General features: G+C 43.1%; 1 protein-coding gene across 2 annotated transcripts in view; it reads right to left on the reverse strand.

Annotated features, from left to right (window-relative positions):
- Positions 1–19172: 19172 nt before the first annotated feature.
- PLXDC2 (plexin domain containing 2) overlaps positions 19173–25675 on the reverse strand; it is a 234961-nt gene continuing 228458 nt past the window's right edge. Inside the window, exons 14-15 of one of the 2 annotated variants that reach the window (XR_014556587.1) lie at positions 20564–21055; positions 19173–20509 (exon numbers count right to left, since the gene is read on the reverse strand). Coding sequence is in view for 1 of the 2 variants with exons in the window: in XM_083704951.1 (XP_083561077.1) it covers positions 20939–21055 (117 nt within the window). In the remaining variant the exon portion in view is untranslated. Of the gene's footprint in view, positions 21056–25675 lie in introns of both variants that reach the window. The other variant, XM_083704951.1, reaches the window with a different exon arrangement.

Below are 25675 nucleotides of genomic sequence, written 5' to 3' on the forward strand. Positions count from 1 at the left end.
AGGAGTTGCCGTGAAAATGATCAACTTCAAAACAAATACAAACAAGTAATTATAGTGCCTAAATATACTTCAAAAAGGGTTGGAAATGCACTCTTGATTGACTGATTTCCATATTCATAGGAGGCATGAAAATTCATTTTTCACATCTGTATGGATTGCAAGCAATAACTCTTGAGCAGAAATGTGAAATTGCAGGCTGTAAACTCTTAGGAATGAACTATACATTTTTATAGCTAGAAAAGAACTTAGCTCAACTCACATCAAAACAAGCAGTAATATTTTATTTGTGATTGGGAATAAAAGTTGTTCCTTTCTCAAAGTAGGGAATTTATAATAAATGTATCAGTGAAATATTCACTAAAAGTTTAATAAAGACTTTAGCAAGGAGTATAACGCTTTATTAGCAAAAATGAATTAGTATCCTAACATACTTGGCTCCCAAACCAAAATTGTTACCCTAAACTTATGGCACTGCCATAGATGAAATAGTACCTTTCTTGAAACCAATAAGCAAAGGTGGCAAAAATATATCCAAAATCCCAGCTAGTCCCATGTTGCAGAAAGAGCTGGATGGGAGATGAGTGCGTTGTTGCTTCTTTCTCAAAGTGACGGCTTTGGGGAAGCTGTGGGGCCTTTAAAGCTACATCATACACTGCCCTTTCATTGGCTGGGTGGTATGAAGCCATTGTAGCTGACTCCACCCTGAACAGCTTGTACTCCTTTCCCAGCAAGAAAGAGGCAACACTGCCCCCCCAGGACACAGTGAGTAGTGCCATTGTAAAGATCCTCAATTACCTTCGTGTGTGTGTGTGAATTTTGGTAGTCATACAAGGAAAAAAGGATAGTAATTATACTCTTATAAATTTTCTAAAGAGGTGATCTAGAAATGTCCCCATCTTCAAAAAGTGGAAAAAAGAAGGTCCAGGTAACTACTGATTGGTGAGTTTGACGTCAATACCAGGAAAGGTCCTAGAACAAATAATTAAACAGTCTGTGATCACTTAGAAAAGGATGCTAAGAACAAGCGTGGGTTTCTTAAAAACAGTTCATGCTAGACAAATCTCACTTTTTATAGTTATAAACTTGGTAGATCAGGGGGAATGCTATGGATGCAGTATATCTTGATTTCAGTAAGCCTTTTGACAAATTCCCCAATGATATTCTTGCAGAGAAGCTGGTAAAATGTGGACTGGATGAGATAATTGGTAGGAGGATTTGCAGCTAGTTGACTGACTGAACCCAAAGAGTGCTTACTAATGGTTCCTCATCATCCTGGAATAAAATGACAAATGGGGTGCCCCATGATTCTGTCCTGGGCCTGTTGTTCAACATCTTTATAAATAATTTGGATGAAGGTACTGAGTAGATGCTCATCGAATTTGCAGATGACACTAAACTGGAAGGGGTAGCTAATGCTGAAGACAGAATTTGAATTCAAAATAATCTTAACTAGGGCTGCCATACATTACTGGGATTTCAAAGGTGGAATTGATGTCCGGGGGGGGGGGGTGCTCCGAAAAGTGGCTATTTGTCCTTGAACTTAGAGAAGTCAATTGAAAAATCACAGGCGTGTGGTGGTTTTTTTACTGTTTTGAAATATGGCAACCCTATCTTAACAGATAGGGGACGCGGGAGGCGCTGTGGGTAAAACCTCAGCGCCCAGGACTTGCCGATCGCATGGTCGGCGGTTCGAATCGCCGTGGTGGGGTGCGCTCCCGTTGTTCGGTCCCAGCGCCTGCCAACCTAGCAGTTCGAAAGCACCCCTGGGTGCAAGTAGATAAATAGGGACCGCTTACCAGCGGGAAGGTAAACGGCATTCCGTGTGCTGCTCTGGTGCCAGTTCGCCGGAGCAGCTTCGTCACACTGGCCACGTGACCTGGAAGTGTCTGCGGACAGCGCTGGCTCCCGGCCTATAGAGTGAGATGAGCACACAACCCTAGAGTCTGGCAAAACTGGCCCGAACGGGCAGGGGTACCTTTACCTATCTTAACAGATTGGAGAACAGGGCCAAACCTAACAAAATGAATTCCAATAGGGACAAATGTAAGGTTCTGCACTTAGGCAGAAAGAAGCCACTGGACAAATATAAGATGGAGGACACCTGACTTGCCAGTAGTACATGTGATATTAATCTAGGAGTCTTAGTAGACCACAAGCTTAACACGAGTTAACACTGCGGTGCAGCAGCAAAAGAAAAAGCTATTGCTAGGCTGTATCAACAGAAGTATAGTTTCCCAATCAAGGGAAGTAATAGTCCTACTCTATTATGCATTGGTCAGACCACATCTGGAGTACTGTGTCCCGTTCTGGGCACCACAATTTAAGAATGATCTGGACAAGCTGGAATGTTTGCAGAGGAGGGCAATCAAGATGAGAGGTTTAGAAACCAAGCCTTAGGAGGAATGGTTGAGGGAACCGGGTATCTTTAACCTGGTAAAGAAGAGACTGAGAGGAGATATGATAGCCACCTTCAAATATCTTCAAGTATCTAAAGGACTGTCCCAGGAGGATGGAGCAAGCTTGTTTTCTCTTACTCCAGTAACTAGGACCGGAACCAATGGATTTAAGTTACAAGAAAGGAGATTCTTGTACATTTGACAGTGAAACAGATTCCCACATGATGTGGTGGACCATTCTTTCTTGGAGGTTTTTAAACAGAGGTTGGATGGCTGTCTGTCAGATATGATTTAGTTGAGATTCCTGCATTGCAATGGGTTGGACTAGATGACCCTCCCAACTCTTCAATTCTATGATTGACACAGTATAAGAAAGGGAAATGAGTATTCCAAAACACTGGAAATATTCCATCCAAATAAATAACTTAAAGGTTGCAACCCTATGCATATTTGCCTTGGAGTAAAACTTCTTTAACTCAATAGAACTTACTTCTATGTAAATGTGTCTAATGTTAATATCTCACTCATTTCAACAATAATCTGATTTTAAAGTTCTTACCATTGCCAAGAATGTGCTCTTTTCATTTTTAACCTGAATGCAGGTTTTTAAAAAGTCTTAAGGTTTAAGATTGTGCCCATTACTTTCATAAGAGCAGCTTTTAACTACCCTAAACTACTTCTATTGTTAAATGTCAAGTTTCCCATATGGAAGCCAAGGACAATGGCATTTCTTTGCATTCTGGACTTACTCTTCTCAGTGAAGATGTTTGTTGTCAGATGTTATTTCCTAATTATTTATACAGCTACAGTTCATATATTTCCAGGTATGAATGTTGAGTAAAATGCAATGACTAACTAAGCTCCTTTAATGCTAAAAATGCAGTTTTAAAAATAGCTTGCTTATTGGGAATGCCTTAAGCAAAAACTGTCATCGTGGGAGTGAGCTGAAATTTGATTCAATTTTCATTTAAAGGCAAGCCCATCTAATTTGTCCTTTATGTAACAGAATGTGAACTAAAACACAGCCATTTTTCTAAATTTGCAGTTTCTGAATTTTGCAACACAATTCTTCAGTCATGGAATGCATGTACAAGGTTAAAGTATGTGTAAAAATGCATATATTCGTGAAAAGAACAAAAAAGCATCATATGGGGGAATTGCTTTGCATAACAACAACAACAACAACAACAAATAATAGCAACAAATAATAATAATAATGCACTAAGCAAAGTTGCAACCACACATGTCTATATCAGGAGACAATGGCCCTAAAATGCTGGTGAATTTTCATCCGGACTTTATTTTCCTCTAATCACAAATATGATGTGGAAGTGTAGAAAACATAACACTAGAAAAATGAGAACCTGAAGCTGATATATTTGCCCATCCCTAACCGTGCTTACTCCTTTGTCTTCAGTGCTTCTCCTCCAGGTGCCCCACTCCTGGGAGCATAGACCATTTTTCAAACTCCAAGCTCTTCAAACTTCCTATCCCTACTGCATTCTTGCTCTTGTAGCCATTATAGCCTCACCTTTAAGCAGGGTGAGGCCACTGCCTCAGGTGGAAGAAGCCCCCCAGGAGACATGTCCACATATGCCCCACTTGTCCCACCACCTCTGCCATCAATGAAGAAGCTGTGCCACGATTGGCACCAATTTTGGGCACAGTTGCGTCTGTTTGGGAGATATCATCCCAAATTGGCTGAAATCAGAACTGATGGTGGCATCACTTCTCCACCAGTGGTGGATGTGGCAGGGTGTGCAGTGGCAGCAGAAGCAGGTAGGAGGTGGTGGGAGCATTGGCAGGGCAGAGCAACACTTCCTGTTTTGCCTCAAGCAGTGAAATGGGACACACCACCCCTGCTTGCTAGGTTCTGACTTCTCCTGTAGCTGTCTCTTGACATCTTTCCCCACTTTCCCCAGGTCCTGGCCCTCACCTGGGAATCCACCCAGTCCTACTAACATACCTAGATACTTTGAAACTTTTATTTTCTATGTTTTGTAAAAAAAAATGCATTTGGTAAAAGTTTAAATAAAGTATGTTAAATATTTATGTCCCAGTTGCTTTGGTTCTTCTATACTTTCTCCAACACAGCAAAGATGCAGAAGTTTAGGAATGTGCTAACTCATTGTTCTGATCCAATATGGAAGTGTCATGTTCACAATAGGAGACAGACAGATAACCAATCTTGAAAGGCAATCCACTGTCAAATATCAACTTCACACAGAGGACTAGATTTGATGAGTGTTGTCAGTGCAGGTGTACTTAATGCTCCCAGCAAGAAGTTTCATAAAAATCGAAGGCTGATGCTTAGAGCAGCGAAACTGACAAGTATATTCTAACTGGATGCTTTAAAGGTGGGCCAAAAAATGCTGGAGGATTTTTAACAAATATGGATGAGTTTTTAATACATCCTGAACGCAAGTATCGTTTGATGTGGTCAACAGTTTTAGCCATTTTCTGATATGATAAAAAGAATGAAAGTAACTTCAGGTTTCAGCAGCTTTTCCAGCATCTTCTCGTTCACTGTGTCACATCTTCTTTACAAGCACCTTATTCTCTTTAGAAGTCTTTCAGATCTTTCTAACAAGGCCTCATTTCCCAATAGGGAAACATGGAAAAGGAAAGGTTAGAAATGGATGCGTTTGTATTGGGGGGGAAAGTATTGCTAAAAGCCAAGTAGGTGAGCTGGGGATGCAGTGCAAAATGAAACACAAGTCAGAAACAAGTTCAGCGATACATCAAGAGCATGAAAGCAATTTCTCAAAGGTGATGAAAGAAAATGTGCTCCTTTTTTAGGTCTCTGGAAAACAGGTGCAAAACTAATTTTAGGATCGTTATTTTCCTGCAAAATATGCATTAAGAAGAACTCTTGATTACTCATTTCTTCATGGCTGCCTTTCCCCCTCCTCCCCATAGGCAGGGATACATCAAAAGGCCCAGTGTCCATACCCTGGTCCCTCTCTTGCTGCACACAAATAGCCACAACCATTGGATTCTTCAGTTTGCTGTTGTTTATTAGGGGCAAGGTGTTACATCACACACTCATACCCCTTGAATATCCTCCAGAAGTTCCTTGTTAAGATACCTGTTGGGCATAGGCTGAAGCCGACACTTTACTGTAGCTAGGCTACTTGCCCTTCAAATTTCTTTCCAGCACCTTCTCTTTGTTGAACTTTGGCTCAATTGGAAGTCCAGTAAAGCCTGCTCTTCCCAGTTATAAGGTACTCTGTGGCTTCACAGCCAACAGTTGAGCCTCTCCCCAGTTATTCCACATGTGGCTTATCTCCCAGGCGTTCTCCACCAGGGAGACCTGCTGACCAGAGACCTAATCCTGCATCCACACAACCAACAATTCAGTAAGATTAATAAAGTAGCCACCAAAGTCGGTGGAATCACACTAGCTCCAGGTTTTCAACCAGTGTGCCATGGCACCCTGGGGTGTCTTGAATGGTGGTCAGGGGTCACACTGGCCTCTGTGGCTTTTTCCTTTCCTCCCTCCCTCTGATACCCTCTCATGTCTCTGACTCCCAAAGACATGCACAGCTGTTTATTGCAGCAGCCCTGGCTATGAGCTCCACAGGCAAATGGTGCCTCTGGGAGGCACCTCTCTTTGGGACAGTGGGGGGCAGCTCAGTGACCAGGGGCGGCAGCAGCAGCTCCCTGGAGGACTCGCAAGGAGAGGGGAGAGGAGGCTGAGGAAACACTCCACAAGAGAGGGTGTTTGGAAAAAGGGAGAGAGGCTGCCAGCTCTGCAGGCAATGCATGACATACCGTACTTTTCCGTGTATAAGACGCCCCCTTGTATAAGACCCCCCTATTTTGGGGGACTCAATTTTAAGAAAATGAGGGGAGATGGCCCAAAGTTGTTGAGCCTCTCCCCCCACGGAGCAGCAGGCAGGAAACACTCCCTAGATCATTTCCCATGTGCAGCGGCATCGGGTGAATTTCTGCTCCTACCAGCCATCTGGTTTTTGGGAGCACAAACTCTTCCGATGCCGCCACGTGCGGAAAATGACCCAAGGAGGGCCAGCTGCGCACAGCGGCATCGGGGGGAAGTTGCGCTCCCACCAACAAGCTGGCTGGCAGCGCGTAGCTTCTCCCCCCCATGCAGCTGCAGGCAGGAAACACCCCCCAGATCGCTCCCCGCTTGCTGTGGCAATCAGGGGAAGCCACGCTCCCACCAACCAATGCCATTATCTGTGTATTGGACAACCCCAGTTTTTTGACGTGATTTTTGAGTCAATAAACCTTGTCCAATACACGGAAAAATATGGTAACTGGGCACAGGGATGCAGCCGAAGGAATGTAATTGGTTAAGGGAGCCGTGGACTAAAAAAGGTTGAAAACCTTTAGGGTAAGGTTATCAGATTTTTTTCAATGAATCCGGGGACACTTTTCAACTTCCTACTAAATAGATTGATTTTGTCAAGGGACTGATTTGTAAATCCGGGGACGGAAACGGGGACGTCTTGTAACCTTACTCTAGTGCTTTCATATTGAGTTGACTCCCCCAACATGCAGATGAGACTCAGTGCAGCAGCCCAACAAAGTCCACAGCACTTTCTTTACACCCCTAGATAATGGAATAATACATAAGTTCTTGGTGGTCTCAAAGTGATGGTGCAGATAGCCCTGTTGTATAAATTTATAGGATGGAGTAGATTTTTGGTGTTCATCAGGACTAGCTGAAATATTGTTCCTCTTATTCCAAGTAGACTGGCTACCAAAGCTTCCTTTAACCCTGGTGATGAGACAGTGCTGTTCTCCACACCTGAGGACAGCAAATTAATGAAGAAGGTCCAGATCCATCCTCTAAGACCTTGCTGCAGGCAACTCACTGGACCTAGGATGACATGGTTTTAGGAGCTGCAGCTGAAAACATTACCAAGTTGCCTTGTCCTTTTCTTGGAACCATTGTGGAGTTGCACTCGCTAATGGGGCATTTTGTGGCTAACATAACAATCACATAATTAGCATCAAAGATCCCACAGGTGCCTGCAGATCAATATATCTACAGTACAAGATTCCAGACACAACTCAGCAGGTGCAGAGATTCACATTCTGGTCTCTTCCAAAGGCACAGGGAGTTGCTGCTAAAGCAGATATATTTTGAGATTTAGTGGCAGTGTAACTTAATTGCTACTCGGGGGTATTGAAGAGGGGGAAAAGAGGCAAAGTGACAAAAAAGCATGACTTCAGTGTCCAGAGAGGGATTTTCAACAGGATAAACACTGGCTGCCTTCTGTGCCAAAACGCTCCTCAGATAGTTTTGTTTTAAGATGGGAGAAGTGGAAAGTGTATTTATGTCTCAATACATATTAATAACCATTTCCGATGATGCGAAATCCTTCAAGCGTTTTTCTTTTCCACAGGAAGAAAAGAGAGCTAACTTACCCTAATGCTTGAATACATTTATTGCCTTTGTTGGTGGGAGAAATGCAGGATCAGATCTAAGGGTATAAAGTGGAAGTCAGGCATGGAGCCTTCTGCAGGGACCTTCCAGCCCGCTCCAGTGTTTAGGCAGCTCCAAGTGCACAACAGAGATGCAAGCACAAAACCGGTCCCAAAATTAATTGAAGAGCTGATGCTCACATGGGAACTCCAGATGTACATCAGAGCCTCTGGCTCATGGCGTGTGTATCTTTCTGTAGTAAGTAAGGAGAATGTAGCTTTTCTGTTAGCATGGGTTGATGTTTCTAGAAGGAAAATAACAACCAGGTTCGCACAGCACACTGAGCCACACCTTGGCTTCAGAAGACTGCACAGATATGTTGGCTCCCAGCTGCTGTGCCAAGCTAAGCTTGAATGGGTTGTGTAAACCAGGACTCGTGGTTAAGCTTTCTCCTCACCAACCTTGAGTGCTAGGAAAGTGCAGCACGGCAGCCAAAAGGACCAGCTATGAGGTCCTCTCTAGGAAAGGATCACCTGCTTCATGTGGTCTTCCAAAGCCAAGGTGGTGCTGTGTGAATCAGGCAAATGTGGAATTTCCTGGCCACTTGGGCTGAACCAGTTGTTTATTTATATACCACCTGGTGGCTGGCCCAAGGTTACCCAGTGAGCTTCATGGCTGAATGGCAATTTGAACCCTGGACTCCAACACTGAAACCATTACAGCACCCTGGAATCAAGGGAGCTTGACAGTCCTCTCTCCTTGGAGCACAATGACCGTGCATAGAGGAACTCATTAATTTGTCCTTTAAAGAGGAAATATTTGTTTTATTTTGGACGTTGTAGCAGTCTTGTTTAAGCAAATGTGCATACTCTGGGTTTAGGCAAAATTAGGGGCCTGCAATTATTTGCTTGTCTAGCTATTATAATCATTATTAAAAGCTCATCAGTTTAGATATTCAGTAATTAAAATCACAAATATTTTTGTTATTCTACTTTGTTTTCATTTCCCATTGCTTTGAAGAGGAAACCCATCTGCTTTTCTGATGCCCTGCCTGTAACTGTGTTTTCTACCTAAATGCCATAACATTTGACTACCCGCTCCAAAGAATCTGGCATGCAAAATTTCAGCTGTACAGAGAAAATGTTCCCATTTCATCAGCAAAGACACAGGGATGGACAGCCTAACTACTGCCTAAATGCTTTATAAAGAGAACTACTAACGACTCGATAAGCATAAGTGAATGGGAAATAGAGTGTAATATAGTGTCAAATGGATTCTAAATACTTTAAGGAACTGCAAGAGGTAATGGAAAGGGGTCTGTTTTTGCAGAAATGCAAAAGGCATAACAACAGAAGGACGTGGAAGTGAATGGGTACCAGGAATTTTGCTTGTGATCTATAATTGAATGGCTGTTGCCATTCCCAGCCTTTCTGCTTCCATGTGGTTCAAGGAGCCCTCAATGGTACTAGTCCATCTACCGGGGAGGGGGAGTGCCAGAGCACAGTGGCAGAGCATCTGAAGGTCCAAGATTCAACCCCTGACATGTCCAGGTAGGACTCTTTCTGAAACCCTGAAGAGCCTATCCAAGTCATTGTAGACAATACTGAGCTTGTTATAAGGAAGCTTCTTCCTATATTCCTATGCCACACTTCAGTGGTTCTTCAGCTGCTTGGGATGGTGCAGTAAAACTGCTTCTCACCCATAAACTGAAGCATCTCTGTACATATATAACACCTTTACTGATTGAAATAAACTGTTCTTGTGTTCCACCCCCCAAAAGAAACCGTGCACTAGCCACCGACATATTGAAAGAGATTGAATGAATTCCTTCTCTTCATTTAGTCTTTGGGCTCTCTCTCGAGAGGATGTTCGGTGTTCTGAAAGCCCTTGTTTTGTATTTGAATTTAGTTTTAGACAACGTGTCTCTTTCACCATCTGTCTCAATAATGAGCTCTGACTGCCAGTGTAGTTACTTTTCTCTGCCCATTTGGGATGGCCCATCAAAAATCAGTGCCGCTGATGACTCATCTGTCTGCTAGCTCTGCTATCGCAAATGGAACTGACACCCCTTGTTACAAACACAAACACAGCTTAAAGCAGGCGTGTCAACTTCACTTCCAAAGATATTTGCTCCCCCAACGACGATTTAGAGTTGCATTTGAAGTCACACACCAATAATGTGATAGTCTCCCCAATAACACAAGAGATAAGGCCATGGCAGCCCTGTTCTCCCAGCTCAGATCAGAGCAAGGATCTGTCCAGTCAGGGCTACGGGAATCCTGGGCTCCTGTCATTATCGCCCCTAACAGGAGTGTTTCTTTCAAGATTCATAGTCCTCCCTGTTTTTCTTTCCCAACCAACACTCAACAGTCTATGCTTACTGAGCATGCTCAGTCCTTATAACATGTTTGCTGTTGCTGTGTGTGGCCCCATTAAATGCTAAATTGACGTGTACTTTGCAAACTTGAGTTTTCCCCAAAACATGCTGCCACATCACCTTCTTGTTTCCCAGTGGCCTCATTTTGAGCTCCAATCCTATCTGCGTTCACCACCTGAATTTGCTCTTAACAGAGAATGATGAAAATGAATGATCTTAGATAGTGCAGCTCATTTTATTATTCAGCATTATTGATGCACGTGCCCACTAGAGATAATTCAGATGAAAACAGGAATAGGAGCAGAAATTGCCAATATTTGTTTATTCATTCCACGTTCAGAACGGGAATCAAACCAGCAAATACAATTGGCATTCACTGCTGTTGTGGTGGTGGTTGTTGTTGCTGCTGTCTGCCCACAAACAACACATAATTAATTCTGTCCCTCTTCTCCCCACATCCACATTGCATTTTTTTTGCATTGAAATGAATAGGGTTGAATAACATGACAATGTACCCAATGAAAATAATTATTTACATTATGTAAGTTAATGTTTTGTCCATCTGGAATGCATTTGAAGGGTGGAGTCAGTGGTGGATCTTGGGGCCTCACATTTCAGCGGGATGCCAGAATTTGGCTCCTGTCACACTTTATTCTAAATCATAGCTGTGGCACCCCTGATGCTATCCGCCCAGTGCAACCCAACCGGTTGAGCACCCCTAAATCTGACTCTAGTGGGGTGCATACCTTCCAAGTGCCCCAGAAAAAAAGGGACACCACATTTTTTCCTCAAGGCATCTTGGTGGCCATTTTGGGTGCTGTGATCTTGTGCACTCTCGCCCTGAAAAAGTGCTAGACCAGGTTTCCTCAACCTTGGTCCTCCAGCTGTTTTTGGTCTACAACTCCCATGATCCCTAGCTAGCAGAACCAGTGGTCAGGGATGATGGGAATGTGGTCTCAAAACATCTGGAGGGCCGAGGTTGAGGAAGCCTGTGCTAGACTTTAGTCTAGAAGGATGAATGGGGCTGGCCCACAAGTAACCTTATATGTTCAGTAAGGAAATGGAGTGTGTGAATACTCAGTAGAATTTCTTCCATTTATTAGGGCAGGGGTGGCTAACTCTTTCCAGCCCAAGAGTCGCATTAATGATAACCCACCCATCTGAAGGCCACACATTCTTCAGGCCCCGACTGGCAGGTGAGGTCAAGTTGTTGGTGCCACCACTGAAGGCTGTCCAGTTGGGCATGTGGGGGGTGGGGTGACCTACAACAGGGCCTGCTCAGCGGTGACTCCCTGGTTGTGGAATTATTTCCCTAGTGAGGTGCATCTGTCTCCATCCTTAAGTTTCAGGAGGAATTTGAAAACATTCTTGTTTACCTAGGTATTTTGTGGCTGAAGAACACTATTCCTGTTCAACCCCAAGAACAGAAAAAGAGGTGCCAGAACTCACCAGCAACGCTTCCCTTGTTCTGTTATAATGACAATGGCCCCCACAGGAGAGGTGCCAGGACTCACCTGAGAGATGCCGGAACTGAGTTCTGGTGAGTTCCCTCTGGGGGGGACCCTGTCTAGATGGAGTATTGTTTTAAACTGTACCTGCTTTTAGTTTTTAACTGTTTCTAAATGGTTTTTGTTTTAAATTGTAGATTTGTTTGCAGCCCCGGGCTCCTTGGGAAGGAAGGGCAGGATGTCAATTCCTTAAATAATATCAGTGGTGGCTTTGGCACATATACCTATGTGCCCCCCCAACGGCGCACACATATACTAAGGACTCAGTGCTGGATCCAAATAACAGGGTGAATGAGAGTGATTCTACACCTCCCCAAGTCAAACTGTGATGCCAACAAAGTCAGATCAGGGCCCCACAATGCTAGGGCTGCCATAAATCAGGAATATGGCAGTCGGAAACAGTATCCGGATGGAAATTGCTGAAATGTCCGTGTTGGAAGTGTAGATTTTGGCAAATTTCCTTAAAAATAGCTTTAAAACTTCACTTTTTGTTAGTTTGCCCCCCCAAAAAGCTCAACAGCTTTGTTAAAGAAAGCTTTTGTGTCCAGATTTTCACCTTTTGAAATATGGCAACCCTACACAAAGCCTCATGTTGCTCTGCCATTTTGTTTTCTGTGCTCTCTACTTTGCTGTACCTCTTCCTTCCTCAATGCTAGGTTAATGGGCTCTGCATGATGTGAGGCTAGCCAACAGCTCCTGTGGAGCACTGAAGAACTCTGGATTATTTCCTTTTAAGCATTTTGTTAAAGCAGAGTAGTGAAGAGACTTTTTAAGAGTTAAAAAACCTTCACTTAACTTTTAAAGAAGTCATCCACTGCTCTGCTTGGAGGGGTAAAAAAAAAAATCATCTGAAACTCATTCAACGCACTAGGTAAGGTAAAGGTACCCCTGCCCGTACGGGCCAGTCTTGACAGACTCTGGGGTTGTGCGCCCATCTCACTTAAGAGGCCAGGGGCCAGCGCTGTCCGGAGACACTTCCGGGTCACGTGGCCAGCATGACAAAGCTGCATCTGGCGAGCCAGAGCCGCACACGGAAACGCCGTTTTACCTTCCCGCTGGTAAGCGGTCCCTATTTATCTACTTGCACCCGGAGGTGCTTTCGAACTGCTAGGTTGGCAGGCGCTGGGACCGAGCAGCGGGAGCGCACCCCGCCGCAGGGATTCGAACCGCCGACCTTTCGATCGGCAAGTCCTAGGCGCTGAGGCTTTAACCCACAGCGCCACCTGCGTCCCCCAACGCACTAGAGACATTATTAAAGATAGACCCACCTTTTAATGCTTACTGGAGGACATCTCCTCAAAACGCAAACAAGTCTCATGAAAGCTGAACTGGATGGGGTAAAGCTGCTGATTTTTTAATATATATTTTAAATCAGCAGGCAAGAATATACAACACTCAGCCACCTCTGAATAGATTCTGGAATTCTAGTTGGCTTAATAAAAAAGGTATTGCCCTTATATGGATTATGCAGGAAAATGAATCCCCTTTACTTCCCTCATTAAAAACAAACAAACCTGGACCTACAATTTGGCAGGCCTCTGCGGTGGATTTTGTGCCTATGAATTTCATTTGCTTCTGCCAAAATGGCAAAAGGTTATACCCACTTTTAGTTACCCAGTAAGAGTGAATGGGAAACACAGAGCCCCATTTTATATAGAGCAGCTTATGCATAATAATAATAATAATAATAATAATAATAATAATAATAATGTCACGGCTAAAAATTGGCCGCTGTTTCTTTAATGCTAAAAGAACTAAGTCAGCATGAATCAGTGGCCTACAATGACTCATGCAACCTTTCACCAAATTGTACCTGTATATATAGAGTGGTCAATGTTAGTGTTGGGTGTGGGTTGGTTGGATGGTAGAAAGCTTGTTGTGTTTGGTGTGTGTAAAAGCTGTCGGTCGTGGTTGAAGAAGACTTAGAATAAAAGCAGCAATACTCTGCAAGAATACTCTTTCTCAAAGACTCTTTTGTGCCAACTAAAGTCTGAGGACTAGGCAAAGGAGTAAAAAGGAGGTCAGAACCTTCCCCCCCCCAAACACTGACAAATAATATTAATAATTTTTATTTATACCCCGCCCATCTGGCTGGCTTTCCCCAGCCACTCTGGGTGGCTTCTTACAAAAGATTAAAAATACATTAAAACAGGCACCCCCAAACTCGGCCCTCCAGATGTTTTGGGACTACAACTCCCATAATCCCTGACCACTGGTCCTGTTAGCTAGAGATGATGGGAGTTGTAGTTCCAAAACATCTGGAGGGCCGAGTTTGGGGGTGCCTGCATTAAAACATATACCACATACAGACTACATGCAGTTGCCACATGTCATGCGACACACATGCTCCTCCCCATCCCCGCACTGTGATTGGAGACGGGGGATCCCATCTTTTGTTCTTCGCAGATCATTCTGTGGCTACAGTGAGAATGAGATGTACTACTGGCCTGATCCAGCAAGCTCGTCTTACGTTCTTCAGCCTGATCAAACCTGTGGGCTGCAAGTTCGTAACCTTTGTATTAAGGCTAATGATCACTTGTAAAACTGCCCAGCATTACACAGCTGATTTCACTGGCTGGTTTGTTTTATTCTAGCCATGTTTTCATGTTAAGAATGTCCCTCCATCCCTCCCTGTCAAGGGTTTAATTCGTAATCACGCCACGAACAATTATGCCATGGAAAAATGGCATGTCATCTCGTTACATAAGATGATTCCTATCTACGCCACTGACAAAGCTGCATTCGCATTTTATCTGCTGACGTACTGAGGTTTTTTTTGGATTTTTTTGCTTCATCTGGATTTTAATGTGCCTTATTACATCCACCAATCTGCCGAGCATTTTAAAAGACCACTTGGCTAATGTCAGAAACACTATAGTCATCATCCTAAAAGCACCAGTCTGCTAAGCATCTAAGGATACTGGAATCCCAAATAAATATTTGGGTACAAATTAATCTTTTCATGTAAACCTTTCACTAAAGAGCAGCTGGTCCCTACACAGTTGCCAAAGGAATGTAGCTTGCTCTTTCTGCACAGCAGACCTCACCGCTGTTACGATTGTGCAAGCAGAAATTTTATTTACTGAAATATTTCTTAACCGCCCATCATCAGATGATCCCAGGACAGAATGCAAAACAATGAGTAAAACTGTTCATACAACATGTGAATGCAATAATTAAAAAAACAAAAAACCCCAGCAATATACAAGAGACTGCAAGAGAAAAGACAGGTTAAAAACAAAGCTGAGATGTAGAGAAAATGGCATCTAAAACAGGTGTGGGTAACTCTGAGCAGTCTTTTCCACTGTCAAACAGCTCACACCATCAGAAAGTTATTCCTAACATTCAGTCTACCTCCTTTTATTCTCATTTGAATCTGTTGGTTTGGATTTGACCCTCCCCAGCAACAGCAAGCCAATTTGTTACACCATCTCTCTGACAGCCTTTTAAATATTTGAAGATGGCTCTCTCACATTTCCTCATAATGACCTCTTCTCCAGGCTAAGCATACCCAATTAAACAGACACAAACACACACCAAACAACCAAGCCGCTGCGTCTTAACAGTATGTGCAACATCACTGCTGGATCAGAATGATCACCATTAAAAACTAAGGAGAACACTTACGAAACATTTAATTCTGGATTTGTCTCACAGTCCAAATTTGTGCTTCCAATTATAGTAGCAGGATTCTTTGGCAATACTGACACTTAACCACAGACGTTGGAGCAAAGAATCATATTTGTATCATTTTCAATCCAATCCAATTAAAAACATGGGAAGTATAGATGACCACAGTTAGCTTCATGTCATTCTTGCTTCACAGGAAAAGGCAGAATTTGCCATAGTGAATCAAAGGAGGCATGAATGGCATTTCCCTATAGATATCAGTACTACATGGTCACATGAATATGCCTATTGGCCAAAGTAAATGGATCCAGTGGCCTGAACCCTTGGCCTACCTGGTGGCAAGCCAGTATGTCAAGTCCCCAGTCCAGGGTCAATCTGAGTGTCAAAAGGAAGCAGAATCCCACAGAGACCCTGGAGCACCCAAGCTGAGGTCCATCTATATGGGCAGTTGGGCAGAAACAGCACCTCAGCTCTGCTGCCCTTTAGTAGTTTGCACGCTGGTAGCAGCACCTGGGCTTGATGAGGCAGGTGACCCTCACCTGTTTCAAGCCAACTCCAGCTGAGGAATAACATGCCTCCTCCCAGAGCTAGTGAGCCCCACCTGGCCAGCTAGGGAACTGGGCTGTGGGTGCTTGCCTTCCTCAGCCTCCTGGAGTTCCCCTTCGGCTGCTCCTTCAGAGCCCACTGTGTTTGTGGAGACAGGGGCCCCTCTGGGTCCTGCTGTTCTGGGTCCTGTGCATTAACCCCCATCCCCTTGTCATCCTCCGTCACCCTATGAGTACTTCCAACACCAACCTCTCCTTCCCCATCCCCAGCTTGCCCCAGTGTGTCCCAGTCCTGGCTACACTCTTTGCTGGGATCCTCTTCCCTGTTGTCCTGCCAGTTCATGACACCCAGAAACTGCTCTCTGTGTATTTTCTACAATGCAATGGAATTAATGAATTGTCCCAATTCTCACATACTGGTTATTACCATAAAGCCTAGACACTGGTGCTTTTTTTTTTTTAAGTAATAACTAAAGATTGAACCTGATAACAACATCATTTTTATTTCATTTATATTGCTGTATATATCTTTTGTATTATTTCAGATTTTTGGTTTTCTAACAAGCAGATAAGCCTACCTAGGCTGCTTGCCCTGTCCCACTGTCTGCTGCTAAATGACACAGGCATTTCCCCATTCACGTCAGTGGCATACAACATTGTAAAATTATCTACATGTGGTTTATTCAGTTATGGCCCAAAGGCACAAACCACCGAGTTCGCCTGTGAGCATCCCACAGAGAGGAATAGAAGCGTTTGAAAGCAACACAAGATAGTCCGTGCCCAAGATGTTCACTCTCATGTGACTCCTTCTTACCACCAGAGGTCCTTAAACGAGACGAATTAAGAGCAGCGTTGTGGAACGCATCTGTTGAGAAGGATTAACAGTGTGCCGCAATGGCCATAACGGGGCTCTGGAGTGACATGAATTTAGTAAGTGGTACAAGTATCAAGCTTGGCACCATGAGCAAAATATGCTGTGCATCCATTCATGCGTCAAACTAACAGCAAGCGAACATTCAGTAATTGTTACATTAGGCCCATTTTTATTGGTGATTCATAATTTGCTGTCTGGTATTTGTGATCCGTAAGAATGAGCATTTTCCAGGATTCTACATGTGGTGCCTGCCACCTGAATTAACAGCCTGTGGCAATCAAAGATGCCCAGAAGCAAAATCAGAATCCCTTGGGCAGCTGCAATGACTCCATGGCCTTTGCAGGCTCCACAAGATAAGTTAGGGTGGCTGAAGAATGTCAGCCTCATTTGCTACACCATTAATTAGCAGTACAACTGCTGAGTTTCTGGGACTAAAGACAAAATGCATCTCCCCATATCTTATTAGTACATTTGTTATTACAGAACATTACCAGCTATTGAAAAGAGCAGGCTGTGTGATTGCATAATTTGAAATATTATTTACTCCTTGCATTGCTGCATTCGACAAGAGTGTGTTTCCCTGACTTCCTTTATCACTATTCTCTTATACCAGTGATGGAAGGTATTCAGTGGGTGTAAGAGAGAGAACCTTTGCCCCTCCTGATGTGATTGGATTCCAGCTCCTATTCTCGTTTATCTTCATCCAAGCTGATGGGAGTTCAACAGCATCTGGACCATGTGTCTCCATGCCATGGCAAAAGCATGGCGGGTTCTTGTCCATGAGATGTTGCTTGCAAGTGACGCAGCCTTGACAGCACTCTCTGAGGAAGCTCTACAGATTCATCAACCATTTTGCACATGCCTGCAGGGACTTCACACTCACCACCAGCCTGACAAAGACCAACATCTTCAGTCAGAATGTCACCAGCACTTCACGCATCAGCATTAGTGATCACACGCTTGAGGTGGTAGATGACTTTGTCTACCTGGGTTCCATCATAACCAGCAACCTCTCCATAAACAATGAGCAGGACAAGCAAATTGGCAAGGCAGCTACCCCAATGGTTTGCCTCTCCAAAAGGATGTGGGAGAATGTGATACCAAGAATGGCCGATACCAAGATGGAAGTCTACCAGATGCCCTTGAACTCTGATAACTTGACTGGATGAGAGCCAACAAACTGAAGCTCAGTCCAGATAAGACTGAGGCACTGTTACTGGGTAGTTCCCTAGACCAGATGAATGGGAGGTTGCCTGCTTCTGAAGGACTGGGTACGTAGCTTGAGGACGCTTCTGGATCCACCACTGCTGCTTGAGGCTCACATGGCCTCAGTGGTGCAAAGTGCTTCCATTAGCTGTGGCAGGTTTATCTGGACAGGGACAGCCTAACTTCTGTTGTCTATGCTCTGGTAACCTCTAGGTTAGATTACTGCAATGCGTTATACATGGGGCTGCCTCTGAAGACAGTTCGGAAACTTCAGCTGGTGCAGAATTCAGTGGCCAGGTTGCTTACCAGGGCAAGACAGTTTGAGCATATAATGCCAAACCTGGCCCAACTGCACTGGCTGCCAATCAGTTTCTGGGCTCAATTCAAAGTGCTGGTTTTGACCAAAAAACCTTAAATGCCTCAGGACTGCAATACCTCAAGGACTGCCTCACAACATATGAACCTACCTGGACCCTGTGTTCATCATCTGAGGCCCATCTTCATGTGCCACTTCCACAAGAGGTCCAGAGGGTGGCAACATAAGAACGGGCCTTTTCTGCAGTGGGTCCATTTGTGGAATGCTCTCCCCAGAGAGGCTCGCCTGGCACTTTCATTATTCATCTTTAGGCGCCAGGTGAAAACATCCTTCAACCAGACCTTGGGCTGCTTCACATTCAATACCCTTTTAAATGTGTTGTGGGAGGGGTGTGCTATTGGTTTCTTCTTGTTATGTATTTTGTGTTTTTTTTATCTTGTATTTTTATGTTGTGAAGAGCCCTGAGATCTACAGGTGAAGGGTGGCATACAAATTTAATAAAATAATAATGCTACTAATGCCTCTAGTTTGTTTAACTGGAGGATACTGAGAGGTATCTGTGCTCCTTTGCCCCATGCCCTGTCTATCACTGGCCCCTGGAAGGTTGCTCAGAAGGGAATGCGGCCCTTGGACTGGAAAAGGTTCCTCACCAGTAATCTTCTTAGCCCTCAGGTGAATAAACCTCTTGTTTCCTTCTCTACAATACAGCCGTCCACCCAGACCTGTCACTGGAAGAATGGGAGGCCCCTGTACAGAATGAGTTCTGGTTTGTTACCAGGAAATGGAAAAGTCCAGGAAAGGAAAATGACTGGCTTTTTAACAGTTTTGTAGTTAAACCACTGCTTTCAGAAATGTCCCATCTTCTGGACGACTAGTGGACACGCAGCAAAATGAATCCAACAGAGGAAATAATGAATACAGAAAATACAGTATTGTATTATTTACTGAAGGAAATAACAAGTAAAAATCATGGAGGTTTTGTTTCCCCCCCTTTAAAAAAACCAGAACCATACAAGTATTGATGTGAAAATGTAAAGAACCGTGTTATAAAGGTGCGACCTGAAAAGGTATCTGAACAACCTGAAACTACTATGATTCAAGTGCTGCTGTTCATATGGAAGGTGAAATTAATGAATGGGTTTCACAATGCAATAATGTCCATACAAAACTTGAATAGACATTTTCGTAGCTCAATATATATTGCCCCCTTTCCATCCAAAGGAATATTTCACTGGGAGTTTTCTTTAAAAAAATATTATCTTTCCCAGTCAGGGAAGGAAAGGGTTTTGTTGTTTAAGAAACCGTGGCTTCCAGAGGCAGGCAAAGTTATAGCACTGCAGATAAATGAACCACTTTCCCTATACAACATAAAATCTTATTTTAATATTAAGGATTATTTTACAACTCAGTGGAAATATGCAGCAATGCAATATATTTCCATCGTCCGGATGGCAAAAAAGCACTCTTAACAGTCACAAGAGCCTGCCTTGTGTTAGCTATAAAAAAAATAGATTTATATATATATATGTATTTATATATATATATGCATGTATGTATGTATGCTGCTACTATGTGCATTAAACAATACTTCTACATGAATCTGCAGGGATTGCAACACATTTAATGTTTGTCTTGGGGAGGGGTGCGGTGGAACCAACAGCACTGTTCTCAAGTGACCTGTGACAGAATGGTAAGAGTTAAAAATGGTAATAATTTCTTTTTGTGTTTCAAGGCTGTTTCCCCTCTGGCATCAGCCAAACACATCTACCACTTCTGTTTCAATCCACATTTCAGGAGCATAAGCAATATCCCTGAAACTATCAGCTAAATACTAGGCGTGGCCACTCCTAAGCGACTTACTCCCAAGCGAGCGTACCTGGCAGTGCTGATTCCGTCTCACTTTTGTGAAGATCAAAACTGAATATTAGTCCAATTTCTCTGTATATTCCAGCAGGACAGCCCAATTTCACCATAGTGAAAAACCTTACAGCTTTTTTTTTTTAAGAAACCCCCCCTGACAACTCTCTAATGCTTTGTCAACTATAGAAATATAGTTGTGATCAAAACAATAATAATCACAGTTCATGGGATATAAGTCTACAGAATACAAGAAGGACTCTTGTTGTTTTCAGATGTATATCATGTTTCTGGACTTGGGTGGAGTTTTCTCATTTTATTTTTAGAAATGAAAATTGCATTACTCATGAACTGTAGAAAACTGCTTAGCTATGTTATCTGCATCAGATTGATCTCACCAGTAGCCTTGTCAAACGAGGAGCATTGCCTCTGGGGCTGAAAGGATAACCCACCGGTAACAGCTGGTAACACCGTCACTGCACTGGATCCAGAAGGGAAGCACTGTTCTGAACTAAAGCTTTATATCCCGAATCACTCTACATCTCCTGGTCTACCTAGAGAGCATGGCAATTGTGTTCATCATTCTCCTACTGTAGGTGTTTCTGAGGGGTGCTACTGAAACATGGCATGGTGATTTGCTGTGAGGGGGGCAAAAAAATATCTTTGAAAGGGTAATCGGGTATCCTAGACACTTTTCCTTGGAGAAAGTTTATCCAGAACTCCATTCTGTCTCTCTCTTGGGTTTACAGCAGCTTAGATTTCCATTTCTTTCATCAAAGGCAGCGTAAATGTCTCACACCTGTAGGCCAGTACTGGTGATCTGCCTTAGAAATCCTAGCACTGCTCTGACACAATGAAGCCTTCCTTTTCGCCCACAGGTTCCACTTCGGCATAAGCAGGGTGTCCAGAGCCTCTCCGAAATTTCATTGCAGGCCATCTGCTGGGGCGACGCTAGAAGAGTGGACAAGAAAAACAAAGGCAGTCAGACTCTAGCAGAAGCTGTCCTAAGCTCTACATCAGTGGTGGCCAAACTTGGGTCTCCAGCTGCTTTGGGACTACAATTCCCATCATCCATGACCACTGGGTCCTGTTAGCTAGGGATGATGGGAGTTGTAGTTCAAAAACAGCTGGAGACCTAATTTGGCCAACATGGCTCTACATAAATCTATGTAAAAATGTAGGGTCAGTTCCACAACTAGGCCACATTCACACCACACATTTAAAGCACCACCATACAGTTGTATGTGAAGGGTGCTGAGAGTTATTTGGAGACCCCCTATTCCCCTCACGGAGCTACAATTTTCAGAGTGGTTTAACCCTCTTCCCCCAGGGAACTGCGGAAATTGTAGTTCTGCGAGGGAAATAAGTGTCTCCAAACAACTTTCTGCATCCTTAAATTACTGTTTGTTGGGATATTAATCAATGGGATTTGAGTTAGTCATTATGACAATAGTTCTATGTAACTTGCCTGATGACACACAATCAAATGGATTCTAGAATTTCAGCAAAGCTGCCTGGGATTGTTCACATTCCGTGTGTAAACAACCATTTCTGATGTTGTAAATCAGAAATAAAAATAATCAGTTTATGTAAGATGGGATGCAGCTGTCATACAAGAAGTGAAAAACCCTGCAAGTTACTTTAAAAACTTGAAAATTGTCCAAAGTACATCTTTCCACATCTTTTTTTTAAAAGTTTTTCTTCTGAACTTTCTCATTAATAATAACATAGTCAGGGTTGTCTAATTGTACCTGTCAAGCCACGAAACTTTGACAAGAGCTATTATTAGTTCACGTGACTGAGCTACCAATCCAAACTCAAATATTTCAGCTATTAATTCATAATACAAATAAAAGTTAATTGTCCTGGCGGGATTTGCAGCTCTTCACACTCCTGAAGTCCAGGAGAAGCCAAATTAATCTCTCATCATTTTTAGTCTTAGCAGTAGCTACTAAGCTGAGAAAAAGTAAAGGATGAGGAAGAAGTATGTATTACAGACCTACTTCACAAACACTGATTAAATTTTATATACTGCATATGAGTGGAACTTTTTTAAAAATTAAAAAATGTATCTACAGAAGATGTCTCTAGGACTGGAGCTCCAACTATGGGCAGTGGAAAGGATTTTAGCTCCATTTCCCCCCCCCCCCCAGCAAGGTAATTATGCAATCTGCTGGAGTACCAGGGTAACTGACAAACCCCCTTTGCTCTGGAAACTAAGTGACTAGGTTATGAAGTCTGACACAGTTTAGTATAGAAGCAGTTAAGAAAATGAGGGAAATAATGAAGCACAGGCTGGGTACTTCCTTCTTTTTCTTCATTGAGGTCCTTACTTCACACTAGCTATTCAAATGGTAGCATTTCAGTTAGCTAAAGATTAATTTGTTAAAGCTCAATGTGTTTTACACTTTTTCTTTTAATTCTCCCAGGGCCTATGATTAAAGGGGCAGCCATGATGAACTGCTGAAATGGCCATGGGACAATTATGGCAAAACATTATCTACTTTATTCACACATATCTTTGTCAAACTAAATGTGCTTTTTGTGGTTCTCCTTATGATCTCTGCCTTGCATTGCAATGCAATGGTGGAATCTAGGGTTTCGAAATTGGTACCAAAGATGACAGGTGTAATGAGGAACCAAACAAACCAAAAGTTTAAAACTGAGTGGGAGTGTTACCGAGTTTACTTAGAAAAACATTGTTCCCAAACAAAATCCTTAATATGCTTTGATTAATTTTCACAAATTAGATAACAGACAGATAATGTACGCCATGTAAGATCAGTGAACTAAAAGTTGAGAAAGGAGACAGTTAAAAAGAAAAAGAAGAAGTAAGGACCCGCAGTGAGGTGGAGAGAAGTCATCTCTAAAGACTTAAGATAAAGTGTGATTTGATGTTGATTTATTCTGGTTTTTCTTTATGTACCTTATTATATTTTGAAGAATGAATGGAATAACTGTACTAATAATCAAACTCAATAAAGAATATTGGGAGGGGGGACTCTTTAAAAAACAAAACAAAGCTTGCTAAACTGAACTAAACTGAAACTAGATCAGCTTATTGCTTAAGTGTCCAGATGTCCTTAAAACAGAAATGAGCTATTTCTTATTTGCCTTTTGAAAAACAAACCAGCCGGCTTCTCTCTTTGCCATGTACTCAAATGAATACTATAAGCACAACAGCAAACACACCACCAGCTGGGCAGAGAACACCAATCTAATTAAGAAGCTCTCCTGGATAGCCTTCTAACATCTAACAAAGATATCCCATAGTCTATTCAGATGTTAGCCCTCACTGAGTACTTGGGGGACTTGTGCAATGAGACTCTCAGGTAAGTGAACATAGGACTGCAGCCACAGAATGCACATGGCAAGCATGGCTGCAGAACACCCTTGTCTTCCAAACAATGAAAACAGTCAGTTAAGGTATTTATTTATGGTGAAAGTGTTACTAAAAACAATGGGAGGGGGAGTGTTATGTGATTTTGTATGCGTGCACAGCAACCCACTGGGACTGTAAAAAAAAAAAAAAAAGTAAGTTCTGGATGCTGTGAGCAAGTAAGTAGTGGGAGAGATCTGTTATGCACATGCCACAGGGAGATAAAGATTAGGGGATAAGTGATGAAGGAGAAGATTGGTGATAGAATAACTGAACAGATGTGCTCACTGGGGTTTAATGATTTCCACATATTGCGCAAGCAAAGGAATATGGGTATATTGGCATTTAATGACTATTTCCCCCATGGCTCCTGATGAAACTGAGAAGCATATTGTTATGCCTTATAAGGAGCTATATAATTTTTTATGTGCACCAATAATGCTGTACATTTTACCTACTATGAGAATTCAGTTACAGCAATTACGAGCGCTGTGTATGCGCTCTGATTCAGTGTTAGTTTGCTGAGATTCTAAATAATCTATATGCATTTCCTTCCATGAGTTTATTCCACAGTAAGCTCATAATGTCTGCGGTGGAGATCATTTCAGAAACATGTTGTTTTGTCCACCAATGCACACAGAAAGGGTGCCTGGAACTATTCTGCATGCTGAGAGCTTACCAAACCAGAAACATAACAGTTTATCATGGGGGGTGTCTCCATTACATTAAACATCTTTTTTTGTTATTTGCTGCATGCAGAGAAACGTAAATTATGAGGTGCCTTCGCTAGATTACTTGCAATTTTACTACCAATTTACTAAACAAGTCCTTGTGGTAACTTGCTACATTACAATATTTATTAAAGGGAAAATGATAGTATTAGGGCTAATCAAGCAAGCAAGCAAACAAGTTTCATTTTCATTTTTGGGAACTACTGAGTCTTCTCTCCCCACCTCCATCAACCACCCCATAAAAAGTTCTGTCACTGTTGGTGGTCATGAAGCCACTCCCCATCTTTAAAGGAAGAGGGCTCTACAGACTGGTGAAAGAGCTGTGCAGATTCCAACGAGACACGTCTACTCAAAAGTAGTCTCATTTGAGTCTAGGGTTGTGGATTAATGCTCATATTGGAATCATTTGGCATTTGATTTGTTGATTCATCCATCCATCCATCCATCCATCCGCCTAGCGATGATGTTGGCATTCCCATGATGAAATTGCATTGATGACGATCAGCATGCAGAATGGTCCAGTTGCTGTGGAGGTGGATTGTGTTGCTTATGTGAATTATTTCTACCTTCAGTTGAACCCAGTGAGGCACAACCACTTTACCCACACGAGTAGAGTACAGCAACACTGAGAGCAATGCTGTGTGGTACGAGAATCTTCACTCCAATTCAGCAGCTTGTCCAGATGAAAAGGCTTTTCTCTTCATACCTGTTCCTTGCATGCAGCTGTGCGGTGGATGCATAACTTTTGCTTGCATAGGCAAGCATTAAATGAGTGACCAACATACGGACTGGCAAATCCACTGAATTACATAGCATATCCGCACAGGTGGCCATCTGCTTAGCCTTAGACACTCGCATGCGCATTCAAACAGCAAAGGAATGAAGTAGATAAATCTTCCCTTCTATACCTAGATGTGCTTCCACATACACTGTATGGTGCCTCTGCAAAAGACAACGATCTGAAGACTCAGGACACAGCCCTATTGCTGAAGCTAAGCAGGCTGGACTCTGTGAGTTGCCTGCAAGAAACTCTGCCAGGAAGCCACACATAAGATGCTCTGACCTCTTGGAAAGAAGAGCAGGGTATGAAAAATAAAGAAATGCAATTCCTACAGAAACCAGCAGTCATACACATCACGTTGTTGCCCACAGCCGTGTCTGGAACAAGGCTACTGTCTACCGTATTTTTCGTCCCATAGGACGCTCCGTCCCATAGGACGCACCTACTTTTTTGGGGGGGAAATAAAGGAAAAAAATTTTTCCTTTATTTTCCCCCCCAAAACCAGATCGGGGAACAGTGGGATGGCGGTGCTGCGCCTCCCCGCTGTCCCCCGAGCTTGTGGGGCTGGCCCATGTCTGCCTGGCGCGAGGGGCGCTCTGCTTCAGGGCGCCCCGCGCGTCGGGCGGCAGGCTACAGTCCGCAGCATGGGGAGCCCTCTGTTTCAGGGCGCCCCACGCGCC

The sequence above is a fragment of the Podarcis gaigeae genome, assembly GCF_964106915.1.
Source record: "Podarcis gaigeae genome assembly, chromosome: 12".
In the NCBI taxonomy this organism is placed as follows: Eukaryota; Metazoa; Chordata; class Lepidosauria; order Squamata; family Lacertidae; genus Podarcis; species Podarcis gaigeae.